The 23556-nt window shown below is 37.6% G+C and overlaps 2 protein-coding genes and 1 long non-coding RNA gene across 4 annotated transcripts; 2 read left to right on the top strand and 1 right to left on the bottom strand.

Moving 5' to 3' along the window:
• Window positions 1-369: 369 nt before the first annotated feature.
• Window positions 370-21856, bottom strand: LOC127142589 (uncharacterized). Its single transcript, XR_007813461.1, has 3 exons — window positions 21722-21856; window positions 14131-14307; window positions 370-739 (listed from the first exon to the last, which is right to left on the bottom strand). It is a non-coding gene; the product is annotated as an uncharacterized LOC127142589 (long non-coding RNA).
• On the top strand, window positions 1330-7130 carry LOC108875463 (uncharacterized). Of its 2 annotated transcripts, XM_018664432.2 has the most exons (6): window positions 1330-1567; window positions 2647-2961; window positions 4853-5176; window positions 5920-6015; window positions 6108-6148; window positions 6271-7130. In XM_018664432.2, the coding sequence occupies exons 1-6, from the start codon at window positions 1525-1527 to the stop codon at window positions 6415-6417; spliced, it is 966 nt and encodes a 321-aa protein (XP_018519948.2). In that variant the 5' UTR covers window positions 1330-1524; the 3' UTR covers window positions 6418-7130. The 2 variants fall into 2 exon arrangements, with proteins under 2 accessions (XP_018519948.2, XP_050927385.1); XM_051071428.1 differs by lacking the exon at window positions 5920-6015.
• Window positions 13257-16707, top strand: LOC108875467 (uncharacterized). The gene is made up of 6 exons (XM_018664439.2): window positions 13257-13386; window positions 14196-14540; window positions 15333-15422; window positions 16132-16236; window positions 16320-16360; window positions 16468-16707. The coding sequence occupies exons 1-6, from the start codon at window positions 13347-13349 to the stop codon at window positions 16558-16560; spliced, it is 714 nt and encodes a 237-aa protein (XP_018519955.1). The 5' UTR covers window positions 13257-13346; the 3' UTR covers window positions 16561-16707.
• Window positions 21857-23556: the final 1700 nt, after the last annotated feature.

Raw genomic sequence — 23556 nt, 5'->3', positions numbered from 1 at the left:
TACTGACCTTCCATAAAGTTAGAGATAGATTAAAAAAGAATGATCAAAACTGAAGCAGCTATAATCAGCGAAAACTAAGGATCGCGGTTTTCGTTTGCTTAGATACTGTATTTAGACTAACATCTAAATACAATAGACTAACATCTAAATACAATAGACTAACATCTAAATACAGCTCTTCATTTAACAGACTGGTGGATGTGGTAGTTGATGCCATTTGGCCACCATAGACTCACTACCACGCTTGGAAAGGGAGGGGTGAGGGGACAGGTATTCAGTTGGTTGCAATCTGTGTTCTCACCACTAGATGGTACTAAATCCTACACACTGGTCCTCGTCCCTGTGTCTCTCACTGATGGCAGACTGCTATGTTGTCAGTTTGGGGTCCTTCTGCAGAGACACTTATTTTCAGAGACAAATCTTTGCAAAAAAAATTAAGTTAAATATATGATGTTAATGTGACAAGTCAAGAAGCATTTTACCAGTATTTCCAAAAGCTCTCAGTTTTTTATTTAATCAGACCAAAGTTAGATTTACACAACTCCATCCCTCCCTCTCTCTCTCCTTTGTCTCACTCAGTTTACCCTGTGGTTGCAGGCGTGTGTGTGATGGTGGTTGGTGTTGTGCTGTCAGCGGTTTTTCTTCTGTCGCTTTACAAATGGAAGACAAAGAGGGGAACTGATGGTGGAGGTGACTCTGCTGACTCTTCGCATCAGCTTCTGCAATGACTTTTGCTATGCTGAAAAAAAAAAAACCTGTGTCACTTTGGTCAGCAAGAATTCAGCAGTATTTAACTATCTAACTATCAGATATATACCAGATACCAGCCTGTCACTTTTTATGTCAAATTCATACTTTTGCTCAGATGAAAAAAAAAATATTTAACAGTAATGACCAGTTTAAATTCTACTTCTGTGTCTGTGTGTCTTCATTTGTTTCCATCAGTTCGTCACCTATAAAAACTGGGATCCAGCCTCCAGATGCGACTCCACATACCGGAGGCTTGATCCAGGCAGCAGAGATCAAGACCAGATCTACTTTACACTCACGTAGGATGTACAGTTGTTGAATGGACTTGTTTTTAATATAAAAAGCTTTCTGCTCAGATGTGTGTGTAGTTCATTTTTTGAAGTACCCTCTGCTGAAAGACAGTGAGTGGGACAAAGTAGAAGCTAAAGTCTGCGCTAAGCCTAATCAGGTATCAGGTATTAGTCGCATTTTAGATGGTAACAATTTAAATTAAACTGTTTACAGAAAGTAACACAATTTTATTGCAACACAATAATCAGAAGACTGAACATGTGACATTTACTTACAGCTCAGTTCTGAGGATGAGAGAGTGAGGTGGTGAGAGAGCAGGAAAATGTGATGAAATGTAAACTTACGGCAGCTTCCTGAAGCTATTCAGTGGCCCCTAAAGTGAGGAACTAAAGTATGTTTATACATCAGAGAGACGGTAGAAAGTGAAGTGATAACACCTCTGCTGCAGTTTATTGATTTTTCTTGATTAGGATAAAATTCAAAATGAATATTCGCCACGCTCTGTTCTTCTGCTGCTGTTTGTCAGGTGAGGAATGATTACATGAACGTCTCTTTAAAAGCTGCTGTGCACACATTCATTTTTACATATTTTCTCACACCTTCATTTGTTGATTAATCTGTGGGTTATATTTTATTAAATCAATTCAATTGTATTGTTAATTTTGATTCAAGCTCATTGCAATTTCCCAGACGTGATGTATTAGATTGCTTGTTTTGTGCAGCCAATGTTCTAAAAACAAAATCAATTTACTATGGCTGCAAATAACGGTTATATTTATTATTGATTAATCTGCTGACTACTTTCTTAATTAATCGCTTGGTCTATAAAATGTCATCTCTTGAGGTGATGTTTTCATACAGCTTGTTTTATCTGATTAAATGTCCTAAATGTGGAAGATATTCGGTTTTATCTACTCCTCACATTTTAGAAGCTGGAACCAGGTAATTTGGCATCTTATCTTAAACCACAACTGAAATAATGAATCAATTATTATTCCTGTTGACTGACTAATTACCTCTGATAAAGAGGTTATTTTTTTACTCATGTGTGTTTGTTACACGAAAGGATTTTGTTTGTTTTGTAAAAAGTATTGAACCAATTTTCACCAAACGTGTTGGAGAGATGGGGCATGAGTCAGGGAAGAAACCACTAAAGTTTAGTGCAGATCCTTTTTTTTAAAAAATGTGATTCCTTTACATTGTGGAGGTGTGCACTGTACTCTGCGCCATTTAAGTTCATTACTCGACTCATCTATTATAAAAAAAAAAAGTGAAAAAGCAGCAAATCTTCATGAGTTTAATTTTTGCATTTTGCTCAGAGATTGGCTTAAATGAATAATTGGTTAATTAGTAAAAATATTTATTTACCTTTCATTAATGTTTTAACATGTGAGTATGTCTGTATGAATTAATCAAAGCTTTTACAGTTTACTTTTGAATATATGACTTTGTATGTATTTTTCTTATTCTACTGTCACTGCAGCAACAACTCCATTACAATACATTCCATGTTTTATAAATGTTATAAATACAGAGCTCAGCTCTCCGGGGCCAGCCTGCATGTAAAGGAAACTGGTACTGATGTCTGGTTGTTCTCTTCTGCAGCACTGTGTGATGGTCTCGTCAACACACAACGAATGTTTATGAAAACTGAAGGACAAAATGTTGTGTATTTTTTCCGGGTTAAAAATGCTGCAGACAGCAGAAAGTACTTCTGCAGGAATGACTGCGAAAAAGAAGACATCCTCATTGAGACACACGCCAACAGAGCTCAGAGTGGCAGATACACCATTAGATATAATGGTTTTCTGCACGTGATCATCAAAGAGCTGACTAAGTCTGACACAGGACGGTACAGATTTGGTGCAAGCAATTCTTCATCACTGGGTTCATACCAGGACTTTGAGGTCGAAGTTAGAGGTGAGTTTCTACTGAAAGTCATTAAAAGTACCTGCACCGTGTTTTATTCTCCACCAAAAACTGAACAATTACCACAAAACAAACTACAAACTACTTCAGTGAACACCTCACTAACATACTATAAAGCTAAACTGAACATTACAAGCTTCACAAAGGCAGGTTTCGATGCTGCTCAGAAGTAACTTATTTTCATAACGATCTCACAGTTTCACTTTACAAATATGTCCTGTGTATCCAGCATTGTTTGCCCATGAAGCATCAGTATACTTTCAAATGCACAGGTCAGATCATGAAACCCCTAAAACCCTGATACCCTTCACTGAACTCTTAAGGTGAGGAAAGAAGGCAGGGCTTTAACTTCTCTTTTAATCTGTTGTCCCATTCTTCACCTACTTCAAGGAGAGTTTGTCCCCACTTTTACAGTCCGTCACATTTCACTTCTGTCTTTGACAGCAGCCTTTTTGCACTAGTTTCAAGCATGGTCATCCAGAACAGCTATCAACACATTTGCCTTAAGACGTATTCGGATAACATGTCATATGACGTGCTGTAGTTTGTTTCATCGCCCATTCCTAAAATTGACCCTAACATTGTCTCAGTGGAGTGGCCTGTCTAGCCTAAAATATTTGTTTCTGATTGCGATGTTACATACATACGATGAACATGTGGTTCAAGTGGCCTTCTACAAAAAGCACAAAACTGCAAGTAACCCTGGAAACCATGGTAACTAAACTGACTGCAACTGCTGCCAAACACACAGCAGTTTCTTTAAAATGAATGAGTCACATTTTGCTCCTAAAAAGAGGAAACACATTTTCATAGCTGTTTTGCTCTAAGCAAAATTGCCTGTTTATTCTTGTTATTTATGAATGATGAAGCACTTCCTCTTCACTCTCTTCGTCACTTTTTCCTTTACATCAGTGGAAGAATATAGTAACTAAAACAAGACAAGTAAAGAGCTGTAGTTAGTGGACTCAACAGGACTTGAAACTTCAAGTAACAAGGAGTGGTCAGATTCAGAACTATTGTTTAACTATGTGGAGAATCTGTATATGATTACAGCATCTTTCAGATGATTACGACTGCATACCATGGCACGGTCTGTCCAAACAATGGGGATAACCCAAACAGGGTCATTACCTTGGATGCTGTTATAGTTGTGGTTTGGTCTTATCTTTGTAACTTTGTCAATCTGTCTATTCTGTGAATTATTTTAAATTTGTAGTCAGCAAGTTAATTTGCAGTCACTATAACAAAAGCAGCTTTTACGCTTAGTCACTTTGTGGGTTTTAGGCAGATCATATAGCTGTAAGATAGAGAGAGACTGCCAAACAGTTTTGTTCACCTCAGCCTGGTAGTGCTGTTCTATTTTAATGAGAACGAGGCTCCACAGTTCGAGCATTTCACTGCATATGCAAACTGTAAAATTCTGTTCAGCAGGCTGACAGCAGGCCAAAGTTAAGCTTCAATGTTGTCTGGTTTGTGTCCTCTCTGCAAGCCGATGTCTCTCCTCAGCTAAGGATTGTTCAGGCAGTAAAAGAAGCATCACTATGACTGAGCATTTATGTAGTCCTCATGACTCCAATAGACTGGTATTTCTTCTTTCTAGTAAATCATGCCATGTCACTTTCAGGAGTTTCACTGCTCACATCGTCAAGTGTCTTGTTTTGTCCAATTAACTGAGGAAAATCCAGAGATATTTGATATTTACTGTGATGTTAAGACAAGTAAATGCAGAAAACTGTCACATTTGAGAAGTTGAAACCACGTTTGCATTTTTGCTTGGAAAATGACTGAAACAGTAAAAGAAGTATTTTTCCTGCATGCCTAATTAACCTGCAGTCTGTTATAGATGCTGATCGTCCCTTTTCATTGTTCATCTATTCAACAGCACTGTGCGAAGGAGATGTCCTTTATGGAGAACGCAAGGTTTACAGCAGTGCCGAAGGAGGAAATGTCACAATTAGATGTTCCTTGAGTGCAAATACACAAAACAGGAAGTTCCTCTGTAGAGAGGAATGTAAAAAAACTCTCATTGAAACTACCACGGTCGGAGCAAAGAGTGGCAGATACAGCATTGAATATGAGAGCAGTTCATTCTTCAATGTGACCATCGCAGAGCTGAACAAGTCTGACTCAGGACTGTACCGATGCGGCGTGGCAAGTCAAGTGTCAAAAAATACATGCCAGGGGTTTGAGATCTCAGTTACAAGTGGTGAGTTTCAAATCAAAGTCATCAAAGTAACACCACAAGCTGCCATGAGTACACTCACACAAATATTATACTTTGCAGTTATTTTGTTGACTTTGAAACATCAGTCCATCATGTTTAACAGGGTTGCTCAGTTGTTGCATTGGCATATGTCATCAGTTTTTGTTCAATTTTTTTCTTTGCCTTTGCCTGTAGAATCAGACAGAGGTCAAACTAACAAAACAGAGAATGTGAATGAAAGATTTGATTCGAGATTTACTTGTTGCAGAGCTTTAAGAACACTGGTACTTTATCAACTTGAATCTAAAATGGAACCGGCTATCAGAACTCATCCCTCAACCGGTTTAATAAAGCCTACTACCATCCAGTCCAGTTGCAGTTAATTAGCAATGACAATGACCTTTACCTTTGACCACCAAAATCTAGCCAACCCATCCTTGAGTCCACATGAACATACCAAATTTGAAGCAATCTCCACAAGGCATTACTGAGATATTGCACTCACAACAATTGGACAGACGGATGGATGGACAATCCCAATCAATCAAAGTATCTGGCACACCCTATTGCAATCACACCAAACACCTTAGCTGCCACTGAACAACCTCCCACAGCAACCACAGCAACATTGCTTGCAACTTCCAACAATCATCCTGAATACACCAGGAACACATTAGCAAGAATCTGTAACATGTATTACAGATTTAATGTATTTAATTCTTCCCACTCTCATGTCTCTCATCCAGGTTACAGTTTGCCTCTGGTTGTTTGTCTGATTGTGCTGTTTTTCTTGGCCATTTCTCTACTGCTTCTATACAAATTGAAGATAAGAAGCTCTACTTGTGAGTTATTCCCATGTTGTCTGCTGTCAGTCATCAATAACTACAAATTGAGAGCAGAGAAAAAAACCTTTGTTGTACCTTGTGTTTCACAGCTTTGGACAGTGGGGAAACCTCAACTGGCAGAAACATGGAGGTAACTCTTTTTACACAACAAATCAAACTGGTCAAACAGACATATATCTGGGTTCTAACTGTATTGCAGGTGTGCCATCATTTCTTGTCACCTTGGTAAAGTTTTCCTGTCATTTTTTCCAGTCTGTCCTCCACTACAATTCTGCCCCAGTCTCCACACTGGAAGACCCCGCCTATGACACCGTCAACCCTCCCTCTCCCTACGAAACCCTCAACGTACACCACACAGCTTGTGACCAGATGTACACCGCACTCAGCCAGCAAACATAATTCTTCTTCTTGTGTGTATATAAAACATTTTGAGGTTATCTCCTTCTGTAATCTGATTCTTGATGTAAATTGATGTCATTTTTTTTTACTTTCTTTTTCTGACTTACTTTTCATTCTGTCTATATTAATTTTTTTTTTGTTATTGCTGATATTGGCATTTCTAAATTGGCACTTGCATTTTAAATATTTTACTGTTATGCTTCGTACCCGCTGCAAATTTTGGATGCACATATTATATTAATCTGGGGGAGATTGTTGAGGGCACTTAAACCCCAATAGGGTTAAAGAGGAATTAGATTTGAAGCAATTTCCATAAGTCTAGTGGATTAACAGGATTTCTTTGAGAAATACTGAAAATGTATTTCTTGGTTGGATGTGTTTAGGTGCATTTGGACTTGCAGATGAAATTAGGGTCATTCATAATGTTCAGTGAGAGTGGTCAGTTTAATACAGAGTAGTCTAAATAGTTAAGTTGAAAGAATGTAAAATTTAACTGTGTTGACAAATAAATGTTCAACCTTTTCTACCCACTGATGGGTTGAGATGTAAAAGTGTATTTGTTATAGAAAATTGTGAATTGTCTCACTTTGTATTTGTGGCTGTAGAATATTTTTATTGTTATTTTTGCATCAACTAGCAATTACACTGAAGCTCACACTGGTCTGTGCATCGGTGTGAGCACATTCTCAAAGTAGGAATTAGTTTTTCCTTTGTACAACAAAATAAATAAAAAAAGAAATCTGTGTTACCTCTGTGTTACTTTCAGCACATTTCTGTATTTGGTTGGGTTGTCGTGATGTGAAGTGTTGGCAAATTAATGAAGATGTTTATTTATTTTGCTTGTGTCTTAAACTACAGTACACTGGCCTCTCTTGGCCACTGCAGAATAATATTATTATCAGTATTGACGCCATTACTCCTAAAAGGTTTTTTTTTAGCTGAATTGAACTAATTGGCTGACAAATGTCCCCTGGAAACTCTCAAGACTCAGGAACAACCGTTACCTTGCATCACAACATCAAAAAGTTCTTTGTGTAGTTTCCCATTAAAAAGTGCTCTTTGGAGATTGTTAGGAAGCTGCAGTCATTCAACAGCTGTCCAATCTTTACATTTTAAGCTTTACAAGATAATACTGTGTCATCAGCATAGAGATAGAGGTATTAATACCCAAAATATGTTTCTGAGATTCACCGTTTCCTCCTGTGATGCATGTTCTGCTGAAACAGGATGCTAAGTTGACTCTAACAGGGAGGGATCATTGAGAAGTGAATACCAATGAGACATCAGTTAGGGAGACTATAGCACTTTTTACTCAATGGGAGATGGGGATGGCAAGAATCATTCAAAGAGCTATGATGTTTAATTGGTTGGAGGTTATTTCCAGCTGCAGACTCAAAGTGAGGTCATCATTTAGCCTGTGAACTGACAGGAACCCACAGTTTTATTTTTAAAGCTTTGCAAGTCTGTGAATGAGATATTGAGCAAGACCTCAGTTCTGAGAATGAGTGGGAGAGTGTGGGCAGCCGAAGGAGAAGGTTTAAGACTAATACAGAGGAAGTTAAAGTGAGGAACTCTATAAATTTCTTTTTACACCAGACAGATGAAGTGATAGAGGCTCTGCTGCAGTTTAATCAGGATGAATATCCACCATTTCATTTTATTCTGCTTCTTATCAGGTGAGGACTGTATACGTGATATTTTCATGTGTGAATTAGTTAGTTCTTATTTAGGTAAACAACCATTCTCTGTATCATATTTAAATTTATACTGCAACATGTCATTAATGTATAATGATTCAATCTCTAATGATTAAAATTTAATTATTATTATTATCATTCATCATGCAGTTTGCTATTGTATTTGATGATACACAGCTTAACTTAGGGCTGCAACTATTTATCAATATGTTTTCCGTCCATCTTATATTCTTACAAACGCGATCTCATTAACAATTTCAGATGTCTTGACTTGTCTGACATCAGATCCTCACATTTAAGAATCAAATATTTTGCATTTTTGTTGTAAAAATGACTAAAACATTTATTCAGTTATCAAAATGGTTGCCAATTAATTTCAGTTTGATTAAGTAACTGTTGCAGCTCTAATTGGAAGCCTAATTACTGCTACAATACTGCTAGTTCTTGCACTAAAAGCACTACTGCTTGGACTAGTATGTTCTACAGTCCACACTATATCAAAATCTAATCAGTGTTTTTTGTTTCAGCAGGACTGTCTGATGAAAATGAACAATCAACTCTTTATACAAAAATGGAAGGTGAAGATTTCAGACTTACACTAGACTTTAAGGTGCCTGAAGGACGTAGAAAATACTTCTGTCGGAACGACTGCAAAAAAGAAGACATCCTCATCGAAACAAGAGGGAACAGAGCTCAGGGCGGCAGATACATCATTAGACATGACGGTTATGTGCATGTAGTCATTACAGAGCTGACTCAGTCTGACACAGGATGGTACAAAGTTGGTGTGGGCCGTTCTTCTCTTCCGAACTCATACGGTTCATACCAGAAGTTTAAGCTCAAAGTCAGAGGTGAGTGTGTACTAAAGTCGTGAAATTTAACCTCTGTGTACACAGATCATTATGACACAATTCCAACAATATTAGCAACAATTCTACCATCAACCAAGCAGACATTTACCATCACCCTTACTTTCTAATGCCATAAAAACATTTTATATTCTATATCTATTAAATCTATGAGCCTTGCTGAAGGTTAGCATTTATTCCTCTTTTGTGCTGTAAAGTACATTTGTACATCGACAGCAAATCAAATATCAATTATGCCAAAAGACAGTGTTTCTGTTAAATAGTTTGTCCACCTTCCCTTATATTATGTATTCAATTTAAAAAGTAGCATTGGTCACTGCACTCTAAAATATTGATATCAGCCTTTTTAAAAATCCAGAATCAGACTGCAGTCTACATCAGTCATCATCATTCATCTTTTCCACAGATCTGTGTGATGGAGGTGTCGTCTCTGGCGAGCCTAAAGTCTACAGCACCACTGAAGGAGGAAATGTCACAGTCAGATGCAGCTTGTTTTTACATCCACGAAACAGGAAGTTCCTTTGCAGGGAGGAGTGTAATAAATTTCTCTTTGACACCAATGATGTGACAGCTACGGGTGACCGATACAAGATCGAGTATGAGAGCAACACACTGTTTAATGTGACCATCACAGAGCTCACCAAGTCTGACTCAGGACGGTACAGGTGCGGTGTAGGAAGAAACTACGCAAAAAACACGTGCCAAGAGTTCGAGATCACAGTTACAGACGGTGAGTTGCTAATGGACGTCATGAAAATGTTCCTGCATATCTCTGAAGGTCTGATGTTTTTGACAATCTGCTAGTTTGACAATATTAGTTTAAATCAAGGTCCATAAGTGCTTTTTCAGGAGCTCCCTGCAGAATTCATTCAAAGTGTAGAAGCGTAAGCAACGGGACAGTTACAATATTTGTTTAACATTTAAGGGAGCAGTTTGATTTTATATTGTTCTTATTACAAATTCCATGAAAAGAAAAAAATGCATCTCTACCCATCCTCTAAACCCTACCAACCACCAAACAACCACCCTACAACCACAGCAACCACTCTGCAACCACCAGGAAACCCATAGCAACCACAGAGAAGAAAAACCTGACTATCAACAACCTTGTAACATCTAGCAGCCACTCCAACAAGTCATTAGCAAAAACTGTGTTTCCTGAAGAAATCCTTTTCTTATTGTGACTCCCACTCCCCTGTGTCTCTCATCCAGGTAAAGTCTCACCTCTGTTCATCTGTATGACTGTGCCTGCTGTGCTACTGGCCTTGTTGCTACTGCTTCTCTACAAAAGGAAGACAAGTGATGTTAATTGTGAGTCACCTTTCGACTCTTTTCTTTCCTCTCTGTAATTACAAATAGGAAACAAACACCTCTGTTGTACTCTCTCCCACAGATGTGAACAACAGGGAAAACAACAGAAACATGGAGGTGACCTTTTTTTTAAACTCTTTTTCTCTCTGTAATCACCATCAAAATGTCTGGGTTGTTGCTATGGCTACCACCTTTTTCAGGTGTGTTATCTTTTTTTCCCCATCCAGTTTGCCATCTATGACGACTGTGCTGCAGTCTCCAGACATGAGGGATCACCTTACCAGGACCTCGATGAACACACCAGGGATCCGAACATGTATTCTACATTACACGCGTCTACAAATACAAATGCATGAGCAGATAATGAACAAATAATGCGCATGTTTTGAGGTTAATTGTGTCCTCGTCCTTCTCATGGTCACAGTACAGTCAAATCTGAACACACAGACAACACACACAGTGTTGTAATTAGATGAACACACTCTGTGATGTGATTTTAATGTCTGAATTCAGTCTGCATTGAGAAGGTCACTTTGGGCCAACAAACCAAACAATCAATCGATTGGTAAAATAATCAATAGCTGCAGTCCTGTACAACACAAGAGTCTAGCTCCTCCTCTACCACCTGCCACGGTAAAATCCTGCTTTTACAGTAATACGTTGTGGTAATCTAACGATGTAATCAATGATATAATATAGAACAGTTCATCTAGGGACAGATCAGACACTGTTTACACTTCACCTCTAATGAAACCAGCCATAAACGAGCTGTCTTACCTTAAAACCAGTTGTTTTTCTTCATCGGTTGTTGGAAAAACTCGTCAAAATCCAGGACTGAAGATATTTTTCCAACTGAAATATTTTCCACTCGCGTGCTAACAGCTCCTCCCTGCGTCGTTCTCCATAGAGACGTCATTCAAAAACCACGTCCGTACTTTCCCTCCTCATGTCGTCCCGGTATTTCTATCACCTGGAGAACTGACTACGCTTCACCTCTGGATATTCTCTGAGCCACAAACCGCGAAAATGCTAACATCCAACAACGGTTCACTTCCAAACCCGCGTCGCGCACTGAAACGTCACCTGTTTTGATTGACTTCACCTGCGTGACCTCATCAGTCACATGCGTGATATCGTCATCCGCACGGTGGGCGTGGCTAACGCTGATTCTTCATTTCAAAATTTTTTTATTGTTAAATTTACAGACATTTATTATACCTTCTGTAACCATATAGAAACAATGTCTCACATATTTTTAATTGTGTAACATCCCAAAGGTTTTGGAAAAGTATTATCTGTTACTACGATAATCCTCATGATGGCGCTCTTGAATCTCTGATAATTTTCATTATTTTAAATGCAAAATGTTTTATTCACAAACAGAAATTTGCCAATTCACTTCCTAAGGTTTCAATTGAACTCTTTACTCAAGTGACTCATTTTTTTTTAACTACAATTTGGTATAGGCCTATAGGACTTTTTCCCAAAACCTCTAACTGAATATGTGTGTATATGTACTGTACACTGTATTGTATTTATTTATTTTCTTTATATAATTATCTTTTAATATTTTAATTTTAAGAAGACTTTGAGTCAGGTCCAGTCAGTCTTATCTCATTATGATGTTTGATTAGTATTAACTGAAGCTCCTGACCTGGATCTGTACAGATATGATTCACTGCACTGCTGCCACCTGCTGGCTGATTGGATAATTGCAGGAATAAGCAGGTGTACTGGTGTTCCTATTAAAGTGCTCAGCGTAGCTAACCTATATCCGCAATATTGTACATTCTTTAAAAAAAATGAACTTTTTCTTCAGTGGTATTTATCCTACAAAAACATTTGTAATATACAAATATATATAAATAAGGATGGAATAACAGGGAATTAGCAGAAATTAGCAAAACGAAAACCAAACTGAAGCAGGAAAGAAACTCTGCTGCTGGTTTATATTAGCATCATCAGACAAACAATACAAGAAAGAGAATTTTAGATCAAATTAACAACTCAGACAATAAAGATGCATGAAAAATGAGTGCATGCAAAATCAAGTATTACTCTTGTTGTTTGCATATCTAATAAATATGAAAGTTATTCACCATGATACTTTGAACAGTCTGTACAACATGTTGCAGAGGGTTTGTGCTCAGCTCTGTTTGTACCGCAGTCATTTTAGAGCATTTTTAAGCTGTGAGAAGCTTCTATTCTTAAAGTCAGTGCATGGGAGTTAAAGTGAGAGACTTCTAATGTAATTACAAATTTTCACTTCCAACAGTTTGATAAATATCGGCCAAGTTCTCATATTTTTAATCTATAAATAAAACTTGCCCACACCGCAATAGGGAAGCGACAGACTGTGAAAGAGGCACCTGATGTCTTTTTCATCTGTTTTTATATCATGATCAAGTTTCCAGTGAGAGGTTGTAAAATGCTGCTGAGGAGGACTCTGGTGTTTATATTTGTCAGATGAATTTTGAAAAGTAGAGTACCCAGGGTGTGATAGTTGTTGTCTGTGTTGGTTACCGATTCATATATAAAATACACCATTTTATGCAAACTCCATGTCTCTTATTGGCCTGTTTGCTTCAGCTTTAAATTTAAATTGACTCAGGCTGTTGACATTCACTGGATTTTATTGTCTATTCTTCTATTAACTCAAAATTATTAAAGCAACATTATGCAACAATTTTACCTTGAAATAACAGCTGCTAAATCATTTTGATGGTTCACTGACTTGCCTGTTCTTGCTCTGTGTCCAGCAAGTTCAAGAGTAATGCAGAACTGTAGATCAGTTAAAAAGACTTAGAAGTCATTAAAAATCAGCGTTCATCTCTGATATTCAACCAGGAAACTTCGAAAGTATCAAGAATTAGAAACAGAGTTTGGTGTGTGCAGCTATAAATACATATGCAGCCATAAGGGAAGAGAGAGATTAAACTGAGCAGTTTCAGCTTCCTGATTGATCAGACAGACAGAGACTGGACCCAGTGAAGCGACAGAGGCAGTTCTCTCGTGGTTTAACAGGCTATTCTCCGTCAGGATCAGACTCAGAATGAATATCCACCGTGTGCTGCTGTTCTGCTTCTTATCAGGTGAGAACTGATTACCTGACTTTCAACTGTCTTTCAAAGTGTTGCTTACAACTGTTTGATGCTTGTCATTTATCTGATTGTCCTCCGATGTATTCCAGTGGTGGAAAGCAACTACAAGTACATTGACTCAATTACTTACTTAAATACAGTTCTGAGGTACTTTGTATTGGTGCTTCCCTTTTATGCAATTTCATACTTTTTCTTTTTCTGCTTTGTTTTCTCAGACAGAAATACTTTTTACTGTCTTGCATTTGACAGCTACAGCATGCCTACAAAAGTGCTGATAATTAGGATTTTACACATGAATTATGATGAATTTTGATTAATTATGATGCACTGTTATAGTTTAAACTATCCAATATACAGTATAGTTCATATTTGCTAGAGTACGAACAACTACAACAGTAAAATACTACATCTACACTAATGTACTGTAACAATAATCCAGTAATTATATAACAACATAACAATCACAGGCTCTGTTTGTTGGCATAACAAATACCTTGAGTGTATACTGTTGTTTATACTTTTACTTAAATAAGATTTTAATGCAGGACTTTTACTCTGTAATGTGTTATAAGAGTACTGCAGCTGCTGCCACAAGAACAACCACTGTTCCTGTTACAGATATGTGTTTCCTTGTTTTCTAATGTGATACAATGGGAACATTAATTAACTAAAACAACTAAAACAGATACTGCTATTGCAGCTACAAGTATAACCACTGCTACAACAAGAACTCACCTGTAGTATGTGCTCTACTGAAGACAGTACCGATCATCAGTATTCACTCTTCATCTTATTAACAGCACTTTGTGATGGAAACACCGGACTCGCCAATGCAAACACATTCATCCGCACTGAGGGAGGAAGTGTGATAGCCGCGTGTCCCTTCACTCTCTCCGGGAGGAAGAAGTTCCTCTGTAAGGGCGAATGTAAAGAAGAAGACATTCTCATTGAGACAAAAGGCAGCATGGCTCAGAGAGGCAGATACAGCATCAAATATAAAGAAGGAACTTTCCCGGTATCTTCCACAGCTCTGTATGTGAGCATCACACAGTTGACCAAGGCTGACTCAGGACGGTACAGGTGTGGTTTGGAAAGACCTTTCCTACCTGATTCGTACTGGGAGTTTGAGGTCAGAGTCACAGATGGTGAGTTTCTGCTCAGAGTTTCTGTATGTAATGCCTGGATCACATCTTTTATCAACATAATGATGAAATTAGAGTTGTACAAGCATATTAGCACATTTCAATTTGTTTGCTGACAGTGTTTATGAGCACAAGACAGAGTGTGTTTACATTTTAGCCTTACTAGCAGCATGGCTAGCAGTGTGGCTGTAGGGATTCTGGTCTGTTGTCAGTCTTTGGTCCAGACTGAAATATCTCAACAGCTATCTGATGGATTGCCATGAAGTTTTACTCAATCATTCATGATCCCCTGAGGATCAAACCAGCTGACTTTGGTGATCCCAAGACCTTTTCTCTAGTGCCACCAGCAGGTTGACCAAAAAGGTCTGTTTGGTGTAGGACCAAATCCCTGCAAAATTAATGATGTTTCCATCAGCCTCAGTTGTACTTGGTGTTTACTGCTAATTCACAATTGTTAGCATGCTAACAGACAGTAGGCTTAATTTGGTGATGTGCAGGTCAAACAACATCAGGACTGAGGTTAAAAACTCAACCAGATTATCCTTGGTTTTTAACCTCCTCTGACATCCTTCACTGTGACACAGATGTCATATATAAAAAACAGAATCGTCCACATATACAGTAACCTTGTGTTGTTTCATTTCTGTTTTCCTGGTGACAACAGGTCTGCAGAAAATTTTTACAGTTCCCTGACAGCTGCTGATGTTTTAAATATCCTGACATATTTAAATTAACAAACACATTTAGCCCTGACATTCTCATTCTCATTTTTCTCTATGATTTTGTTGTTCACAGCTCCAAAGACTTTCCCTGAGATGGTGAAGCAGCCTGAACAGCAGCAAGCGGAGGAAACAACAGCTGCAGGCACAGCTTACATGGTTAAAGGTTCAAACCTGCAGAGTTGAAACTCTCTGTCTTCCTACCAATAAATATCAGTCTTTGTCTGTTTTATTCTAAACTTCTAAACTGAATCTTTAAAACATGTTTACAGGAATGTAGAATAGATAAACAATCTATGAAGAATATATTACTATAGCACATATATTTACATGTGATATTAGGGCAACATATTATGATACATTAAGAACGATTAGCCTTGTTCATGTAACCCTGTCCCGAGGAAATGATGTTTATGTATTTCTAATTTGCACAACATATGAATATCATTCAACTTTACTTGTAGAAACTACAGTATGATCGAACTTTTTTTAAAATGGCTGTGTTCAGACACTCACAATTGTTGATTAAGCTTAGTGAAAGATTATAATCTAGGTCCACAGAAGCAGCTCTGTGAGACTGTACTTACTGTAAGTACAGCAGGGCTTTGTTAAAACACTGATACTGAAGTAATTCCTCCAATAGTTGTTGCGATATTTTTATTCTGTATTTGTTGTTGTTTGTTTTTCTTTAATTTATTCAATCAAATTTAAGTTGTTGGGTGCACTACTGTCTTTTCTTTTAAATAACCTGTGAGTTTATATGTATGTTTCCAGTATGTGTACATAAATATATGATGTGTAGGTTAGATAGATTCCCTCACATTTGACCCTGAATACTTTCCTCTCTTCCCTCTCTCTCCCATTCTCATCTTAAGTCTCTCATCCAGGTTACGTCCTGCCTTTGGTTTTATGTGTCTCTGTGCTGTTTGCTGCTGTTGTGTTGCTCTTTTACCAGTGGAAGACGAGGAGGGACTCTGACAGTGAGTTGCCCTCTCACCTCATCTCAATAAATCTTCAACCAAACAGAAGAGAAAAGCTTGATTTTTTTCTTTGTGCTCCACAGGTTTGGACACCAGGGGGCAGTCTGACAGCAGAAACATGGAGGTGACTTTCTTTACCTCACTTCGTTGAGTCTTGAATCTTCAGATCCTCAGTACTGTTATAATTCTTGTGTGTTAGAAGTTTTATTGTTAGATATTATTTTGCTGCAGTTTGCTGTCCATGAGATGTGTGCTCCCGTCTCAGACACCACCTCCCCAGCTGTAGATGAAACCAGCAGTGATCAAATCTACTGTAATCTCTGACCTTTTAGTTTTTATTTTTGCACAATAACAACATGTTGTCCTCTTATTATCATTTTTATCTTATCTATTGTACTTCTTCTTCTTGTACTTTGCATAAATTCATACTTGATATATCTAATTAAAATAACTCACATATTTGGCATTTTATATATTCTGTATTTTTACTTGCTTAACTTTCATTTAATTTCACTTTAGATAAAGGTCTTAACAGTTTTTTTTTTTCTTGAGCTCTTCCCACATCTCATTTAAAACATTTATGATTTATTTTAGTTGTCCCTTAAAAGGGTAAATTTCACTTTAATTTTCATATGTACTGTGTATTTTTTCAAAAATAAATGTACTCCATATTGCTAAAATCATTTACTTGTTCTGTATCTTATATGTATACTATATTATGAGCATAACTAAAATAATACATACAGTATGCTGGTAAATTTTAGGGAGAGGGAGGAAAGTCTGAGGACACCTGGTGGTCAGATGGAGAGTGGCAGGAGATGGAGGTGAAAATAAACAGGACTGAGACGGCAGTAGGAACAGTAGGTTCTGGCGGGCGGGGGGAGGTGGGGGGCAGGAGAGTCCAAAGACTAATTTTGAAAATAATCTCCCATCAGAAGAGGCTTACCAAGTTTCAGTTAGTGTGTGTACACTCTAAGAACAAATATTCCACATAGACAAATCATTTTCTATCATAGATCATGCAGATTAAAGAATACCAAACAGGGCAGCAGCTGTGTTTAAGTGGTTGCAAAAAATGAATCATAAGACAAATAAATTTGAAAAATCTGTGATGATTTGCTGTGATATTACAGTTTTTTGTTTGTTTTTAACAGTAACCAACAGTTGGCAATTCCCCTTTTAAAAACTGTTCACACAGTCCTCTTATGAGCACAACAGTTAATCTCACATCCATTTTTTGCCCCCAAAGATGCTGAAGTATGGTGGGCTGCCAGGTCACAAAGACTTATTGTAAATCCTACAGCTTCACTGAAGTTTTTACTTTTACTTTCCATTTACTGGAAGAGAGTGAACTTACTCTAACTGTAAAAACCTCTCCTGTAAACAAAGCTGTTCAAGGCCAGATGTCCCTGTACTGTTCATCTATGTTGATGTGGCTTCCTTCGTTTGCTTTCAGTTTCTAACTCACTTAGCTCCAGGAAGCAGAGATACAGATACACAGATAGCATGGTGGTAACAAGTCACAAAGAACAAGGAAAAGATTTATGCGTTTCTCTGCAGTAAAAGTATTATTGGATGAGATTTAAAGATCAGTTTGAGCGTCACTGTGGCTCTGTCGTGAAACTCTTGAGTTGTGTTGCACAAACTTAAAGAAGGACTGAGCTACAGAATCTTTTTTATACATACTTACATTTTTGTCTCAGATTTTACTTTTCTAACTTGTAAAATATCTGTTTTTAAACACATACAAGATACAAGTCTGTGGTCTCAGGCAAGGTATATCGATAAATGCATAATCAATAAAGTGAATTTTCTGCAAAGTCAGGGTCTTAATGTGTGAAGAGTTTGTGGTGCTGTTGACTGATTGCATATACAGAGAGGTGTTTCTGTTTCTTAGTCTACCCTCATTTATATAAATAGGATGGATAAAATAATAGATACACCTGTCAACATAATGTAAATTCAAGCATACTGCAGTTAGCATTTAGCTCAAAGCATTACTGCGTCTAAATACAGCCTCACAGAGTTGCTACTTTCCAACTTTTTTTATACTTTATTGTTTTTGTGTTTTGTTGTTGAATCTGTGATTGAGGTTTGTTTCATACTTTCACTTTCTGTGGGTCCCCACAATGTGCATCACCTGATCCTTAGACACACCCTTTGCAGTCTGCTATTTATGCCCCCCATGCTGAGCACAGCAGCAGTTACACTGAGTCTGTGAAACATATCACATCAGCTACAAACTGAACAACCTCACTCAGGTAAGTCATCATTTTTATGCAAACATTAATGTACACATGCATCATGGTCTGGTGGTTTGCACCAAATGATGATGCCATAAATGTGTATTTCCATTAGCACAGTTATTTTCATTCCTATTGAGGCACTCAACCTTCTTATCAGTTTTAATTTGCTGGTGTCTTTTTCTTTCACAGTAAACTGTTTGTCCTGAAGATGGCAAGTGACAAAAAAGGTATGTAGTTCATGTTCACATGTACAATATGCACGTTAAAAGGTCAAAATGTCAGATTCTGAAGCTGTAATAATGGAGTAACTGTGCATTTAACGAGTTTCATGTGACTATTTTGAATGTTTAAACTTAAAAATTAATGGGTATAAATAAATAAATAACAAAGTTTTTCCTTTCTTTCTTTCAACCTAGAATTACTTTATAAACGATCAGTTGCTGTTGGTTAGATTTCAAGACTAAAGTTGGAAAGTCATGAAAATACAATACAAATTTTGAGAATCTAGGGTGTAACCATGCATTCTTTCTGGAGGGTCTTACTTCACTCATAAATGTGAATGTGTGTGTGTGTTACCAATATTGTCATCTGACCCCAGAGAAATTAGAGTGAAATTCAGTATATCAGGGGTCTGTTATCTGTTTGAAAGTAGGCAGAGATTTGTCAGCTGCTGTCGGTCATAATAAACTGAACATGATTTCTTAGTGACATGAGTGGGTACAGCTGGAGAACAGCAGGGACTCCAGGCAGAAGTTAATGTGAAAGGGGTTTTAAGCCTTGTGTTTTTGCCCATGGGTAATGTTATTCTTCAGTCATCTTTTGATGAAATGTGTCTGTGTTTGCAGCCCAAGCAGTTAAGAGAGAGGGTTTGGAGGCTTCTCTTATTGTACCTGAAACACTGGACGACGTCATTGACCGGCCTGGTAAAGCTTTTGCCACTGGCACCTATGCAGGTGCTGGGAAATTTGAGGAAGAACTTGAGGACGGGGATCAGTCAGGAGCCTACGCTGCTGCAGGAGTGGGCTACGCTCGAGCTGAACTGAGCGCTTTTGATGCTGAGGCCAAAGGACCCAACGCCAGTGCAGGAGTCTCTGCTGGGTCTCATGGTGCCAAAATCTTTGCAAAAGCAGAACTGGCCAGTGCTTCAGCCTCAGCTGGTCCTCTGAAGGCGAAAGTTGGCCTGGCTGCAGACACTGGTGTTGGTGTCGGTCCAGAAGGTATAGAGGCAAAGGTGCTGGGAACCGGCGTTTCCATTGGTCGTAAAATTGGCATTTCTGTGTTAGGGACAGGGTTTGAATTCAAGCTGTGGTAGACTGTGTCTTTGTGACAGATGCAGCTCTTTGTGATGCTGTATTATTATAATGCATTTCAAATTTGTTGTGTTTATGAAATAAACTTGTTCTGACATTTTAAATCTCTGACGAAATATATTTCTCATGTCCAACATCAATGCACTGATTCACTGCAGATAATAAATTTGAACTTTAGACGATTTGATGATCAAAAGATTATGGGGCTCTGTGTGAGACAGACAGACAAACACACACTCTTTTAGCTCCAGGATACAGACACACAGCTGACATGGTGACAACAAATCACTAAGGAAAGCCAACCAGCAACAAAACATTTATGAATTCTTGTTTTAACTGGAGCTGATATTATTTGCCATTCTGCAAAAGTTAAGCCAAAACTATAACACCACAGATAACAACAAGACGAAACATCAGCAGGCTGCAACAGACACAGCTGCTACCTATGTGCACATGGTATGTAAGTAGACTGCATTTATATAGCTTCAGTTTTACTGACCACTCCACTGACTCATTCATACAAATTACACATTGATGATACAATAAAGACTGGGGTGTTTTATACTATAGTAGATGTAAATGTAATTTTGATATTTGTTTTGTTTTTTAGTCAGTCAGCTTCTATTCCTCTGTCTCAGGTTTCCTTTGTAGAAATATGATAAATAGCTGTTATGAAATTAAACTCTTATCAGATGTTATTTTGCTTTTGCTTTCTGTTCAGACACACACTCACATGACTTATTGTAAAGCCCCCCAACCACCCTGAAGCATTTACTGTAACAGACTGGAAATCTTTAACAGTCCAGAGGACATTACATTTACACCCACAATAATAAAACCTTATCTATATTGATTTTGCTGATTTGTTTTCAGTTTCTCTTTTTTGCAGAGACATATAACTGACATGGTAACAACAAATCACAATATTTATATCTGAATATTTGTTTTAAGGGAAGTTGATATTATTTGCCATACTGAGAAAGTTTAGCTAAAAATAAAGCAGCACAGAGAAGAACAAGACGGCACATCTTTTTTTCAGACAATTAAGATGCAAACATGTAAACATCCATAATGAGAAATTATACCACAGACAAGAATATAAAATTATTTTTCATATATAAAAAAACAGATAAATTAAATAACTTAAAAAATAAATAAATAAAAAGTTATACATTTAAACCATTAAAGAAAAAAGCTGTTACATTTATTTATTCATGTCATTTACTATCGGCACACTGTACTGGTAGAAAGATACCGTTTATATGAAACAGACCAATCAAATATCTGGACCTGCCTGTGTGCACATGGTATGTAAATAGACTGCACACTTTAGGTTTAATAAATCAGAATATTTGCAGTGCATGAAAGAGTTTAGTGCTGCTGTTGTTTTGTTTTTTAATTTGTCAGCTTCTTTTCCTCTCTCTCAGACTCAGAGGAATGTCACAAACTCACACAATCCTGCATTGTTTCGTTTGTTAAAAAAAAAAAAAACAAAAAGAAAGAAAAGAAAACTATTATTAACTAAAATTAAAACTTTTGGGGGGGCCTCAGTACCCTGAGTAGCTGGTCCCCGGCTCGACCCCTGATCTGGCCAGAGCCTTGCTGCATGTCATTCCCCTACTCTCTTTCCCCATTTCCTGTCTGTCTTCACTGTCTGTCTCTGAGTATCCTATCAGATAAAGGCATAAAACCCCCCAAAATAACGTTTTTGGACATGTTCACACACACAGTGGGTAGGAGGAGCACTTTCTGGTTATGGTATTTATAGTCACCCCAATCAGTGTACCCCAGCAGCTGAGCTGAGCACAGAACATCTTCTTTAAACCAAACAACGTCATTAAGGTAAGTTATCAATCTTGCAAGTTTTTATGCAAACAAAAATGTACACATGCTTTATGGTGTGATGATATTTTACAATATGGTATCTACCTCATCTGGCCTGGGAACGCCTTGGAATCCCTCAGGAGGAGCTGGAAAACGCTGCCGGGGAGAGGGATGTCTGGAATACTCTGCTCAGCCTGTTGCCACCGCGACCCGCCCTCTGATGAGCAGAAGAAGATGAAGAGGTATCTGTCAGCAACTGAAATATGACTTGCATCCCATCTCTCTTCTATTAATATTGACTCACAGAGGGTTTCATAATTTTGTTATCGTAATTATGCTGGTTGACCACTGAGGTAAAACTGAAGTATAGTTTTGTCTGAATGTAATATAAAATAGAAAAGAATAGAATTCAGCTTTAGATCTGTACAGTATGTTACCATCCAGTTCTCTGTCATCTCTGTTGACATTATACTGACATTTCCTCTCCATCTTTCAGAAAAGAACCACTTGTCCCAGAGATGTCAGGTAGGCAAACACCACTGGGAAGAACGATACTGTGTGTGCAGGAGTGCAAAGACATATTGTATATTAAGGACTTCACAGGAAACAAATAACCTTTTATTAACTTTTAGTGCATTTATATCTTCAGTGACTAAAAGTGAAACAAAGATCTGCCAGTGAAGAAAATAAAAAAAAATTATTTGTGTTTTTTCATTTGTTTTTGTCATTTATTCTTGTCTCATTTGTTCTTCTTCTCTCTTCTGTTTTTGTCAAATAGGATTTTTATTACTCTAGGCTGCTGACTATGATTATAGGTTATAAGCATCACTGTTTTGGGGTGTGGCAATGAGAGACATCAATTCCTATTTTAACCACACAAGGACGATGACAAGCACAGTGGTAGGTCACTAAGTACACTGATATTTTGGTTCATGCGGGTGCAACAGTGCAAAGTGTAAAAGGGCTGGGTGAGGTGGTGCTTAAATCAGAGGGTGTGATGATTAATAAATTCACTCTCAGCCACTCATCCGGTCTCATTGCTCTGAAACAGTTATAGTTAGCATATTGCTGAAAAGAAAGTTGGAAAGGAGGTAATGAAACTTTATGAGCCACTGAAATCTTAAACAACAGAATACCATTCATAAAGAGACCAGTCGTACTGTATGAGATTGTTTTGTAGCAGCGTGGTGTCATCTGCAAACGTGGACAGCCATGTGTAGCCTAATGGCACGGCTCTGGTAGGGCGCTAATGAGAGGCTTAGGATTTATCAACATATGTGTCCTGCTGCCTTCGGATAAACAGACAGAGAAACTTTTCCCATACAGTATAAAGCAGGAGTGGACAATCATTTAAACTGATTTATGGATAAATGCAGACAGATTTATCAACATTTTGCTTTGAACAAAAATAACTTTTTGTGCCAATTTAAATGCCTCTACTGGCTGAGGAAATGATTAGTTAAAATGTTTTTTATTTGTAGGTTTATTTAAATTTTGGCATTATCCATCATTTCTTTGCATTTGATCCATGTTGAGTGTTGAGTGAAATGTGACAATTCTCAGAGCAAAGGTTAAGACACATTTTCTGATATTTTTGCATTGCTTCATTTTAAATGAACCTCTCAGCTGTTTGTGCCTCTCTGTGCAACATGTCTTCATGCACCTTTGAAATATTATTTTAAATAGTTAATGTTCTTTTTTTCCTCAAAAATAATAAATAGAATTCTTGAAAATATTTTTCCATGGGTAATGTTATTTATCCTCCTTCATTCATCTTAATTCATCTAAATAAAATGTGTCTGTATTTGCAGGCCAAGCAGATAGGAGAGAAGGTTATGAAGCTTCTGTTGGTGTACCTGAAGCACTGATTGACACCGTTGACCGTCCAGGTGACGCTTTTGCCAATGGCACCTATGCAGGTGCCAAGACATTTGAGGAAG

The sequence above is a fragment of the Lates calcarifer genome, linkage group LG6 (assembly GCF_001640805.2).
Source record: "Lates calcarifer isolate ASB-BC8 linkage group LG6, TLL_Latcal_v3, whole genome shotgun sequence".
In the NCBI taxonomy this organism is placed as follows: domain Eukaryota; kingdom Metazoa; phylum Chordata; class Actinopteri; family Centropomidae; genus Lates; species Lates calcarifer.
Note: the sequence above shows the minus strand (reverse complement) of the source record. Positions and strands in the feature narration are given on the sequence as shown.

Excerpts from the sequence above, each read along its gene's own strand:
- LOC108875463 (XM_018664432.2), top strand. The coding sequence starts at position 1,525 with ATGAATATTCGCCACGCTCTGTTCTTCTGCTGCTGTTTGTCAG. Across the intron at positions 1,568-2,646 it reads CTTCTGCTGCTGTTTGTCAG|CACTGTGTGATGGTCTCGTC; the intron begins GTGAGGAATGAT and ends TCTCTTCTGCAG. Across the intron at positions 6,149-6,270 it reads CAACTGGCAGAAACATGGAG|TCTGTCCTCCACTACAATTC; the intron begins GTAACTCTTTTT and ends CATTTTTTCCAG.
- LOC108875467 (XM_018664439.2), top strand. The coding sequence starts at position 13,347 with ATGAATATCCACCGTGTGCTGCTGTTCTGCTTCTTATCAG. Across the intron at positions 15,423-16,131 it reads CACAGCTTACATGGTTAAAG|TCTCTCATCCAGGTTACGTC; the intron begins GTTCAAACCTGC and ends TCTCATCTTAAG. Across the intron at positions 16,361-16,467 it reads CTGACAGCAGAAACATGGAG|TTTGCTGTCCATGAGATGTG; the intron begins GTGACTTTCTTT and ends ATTTTGCTGCAG.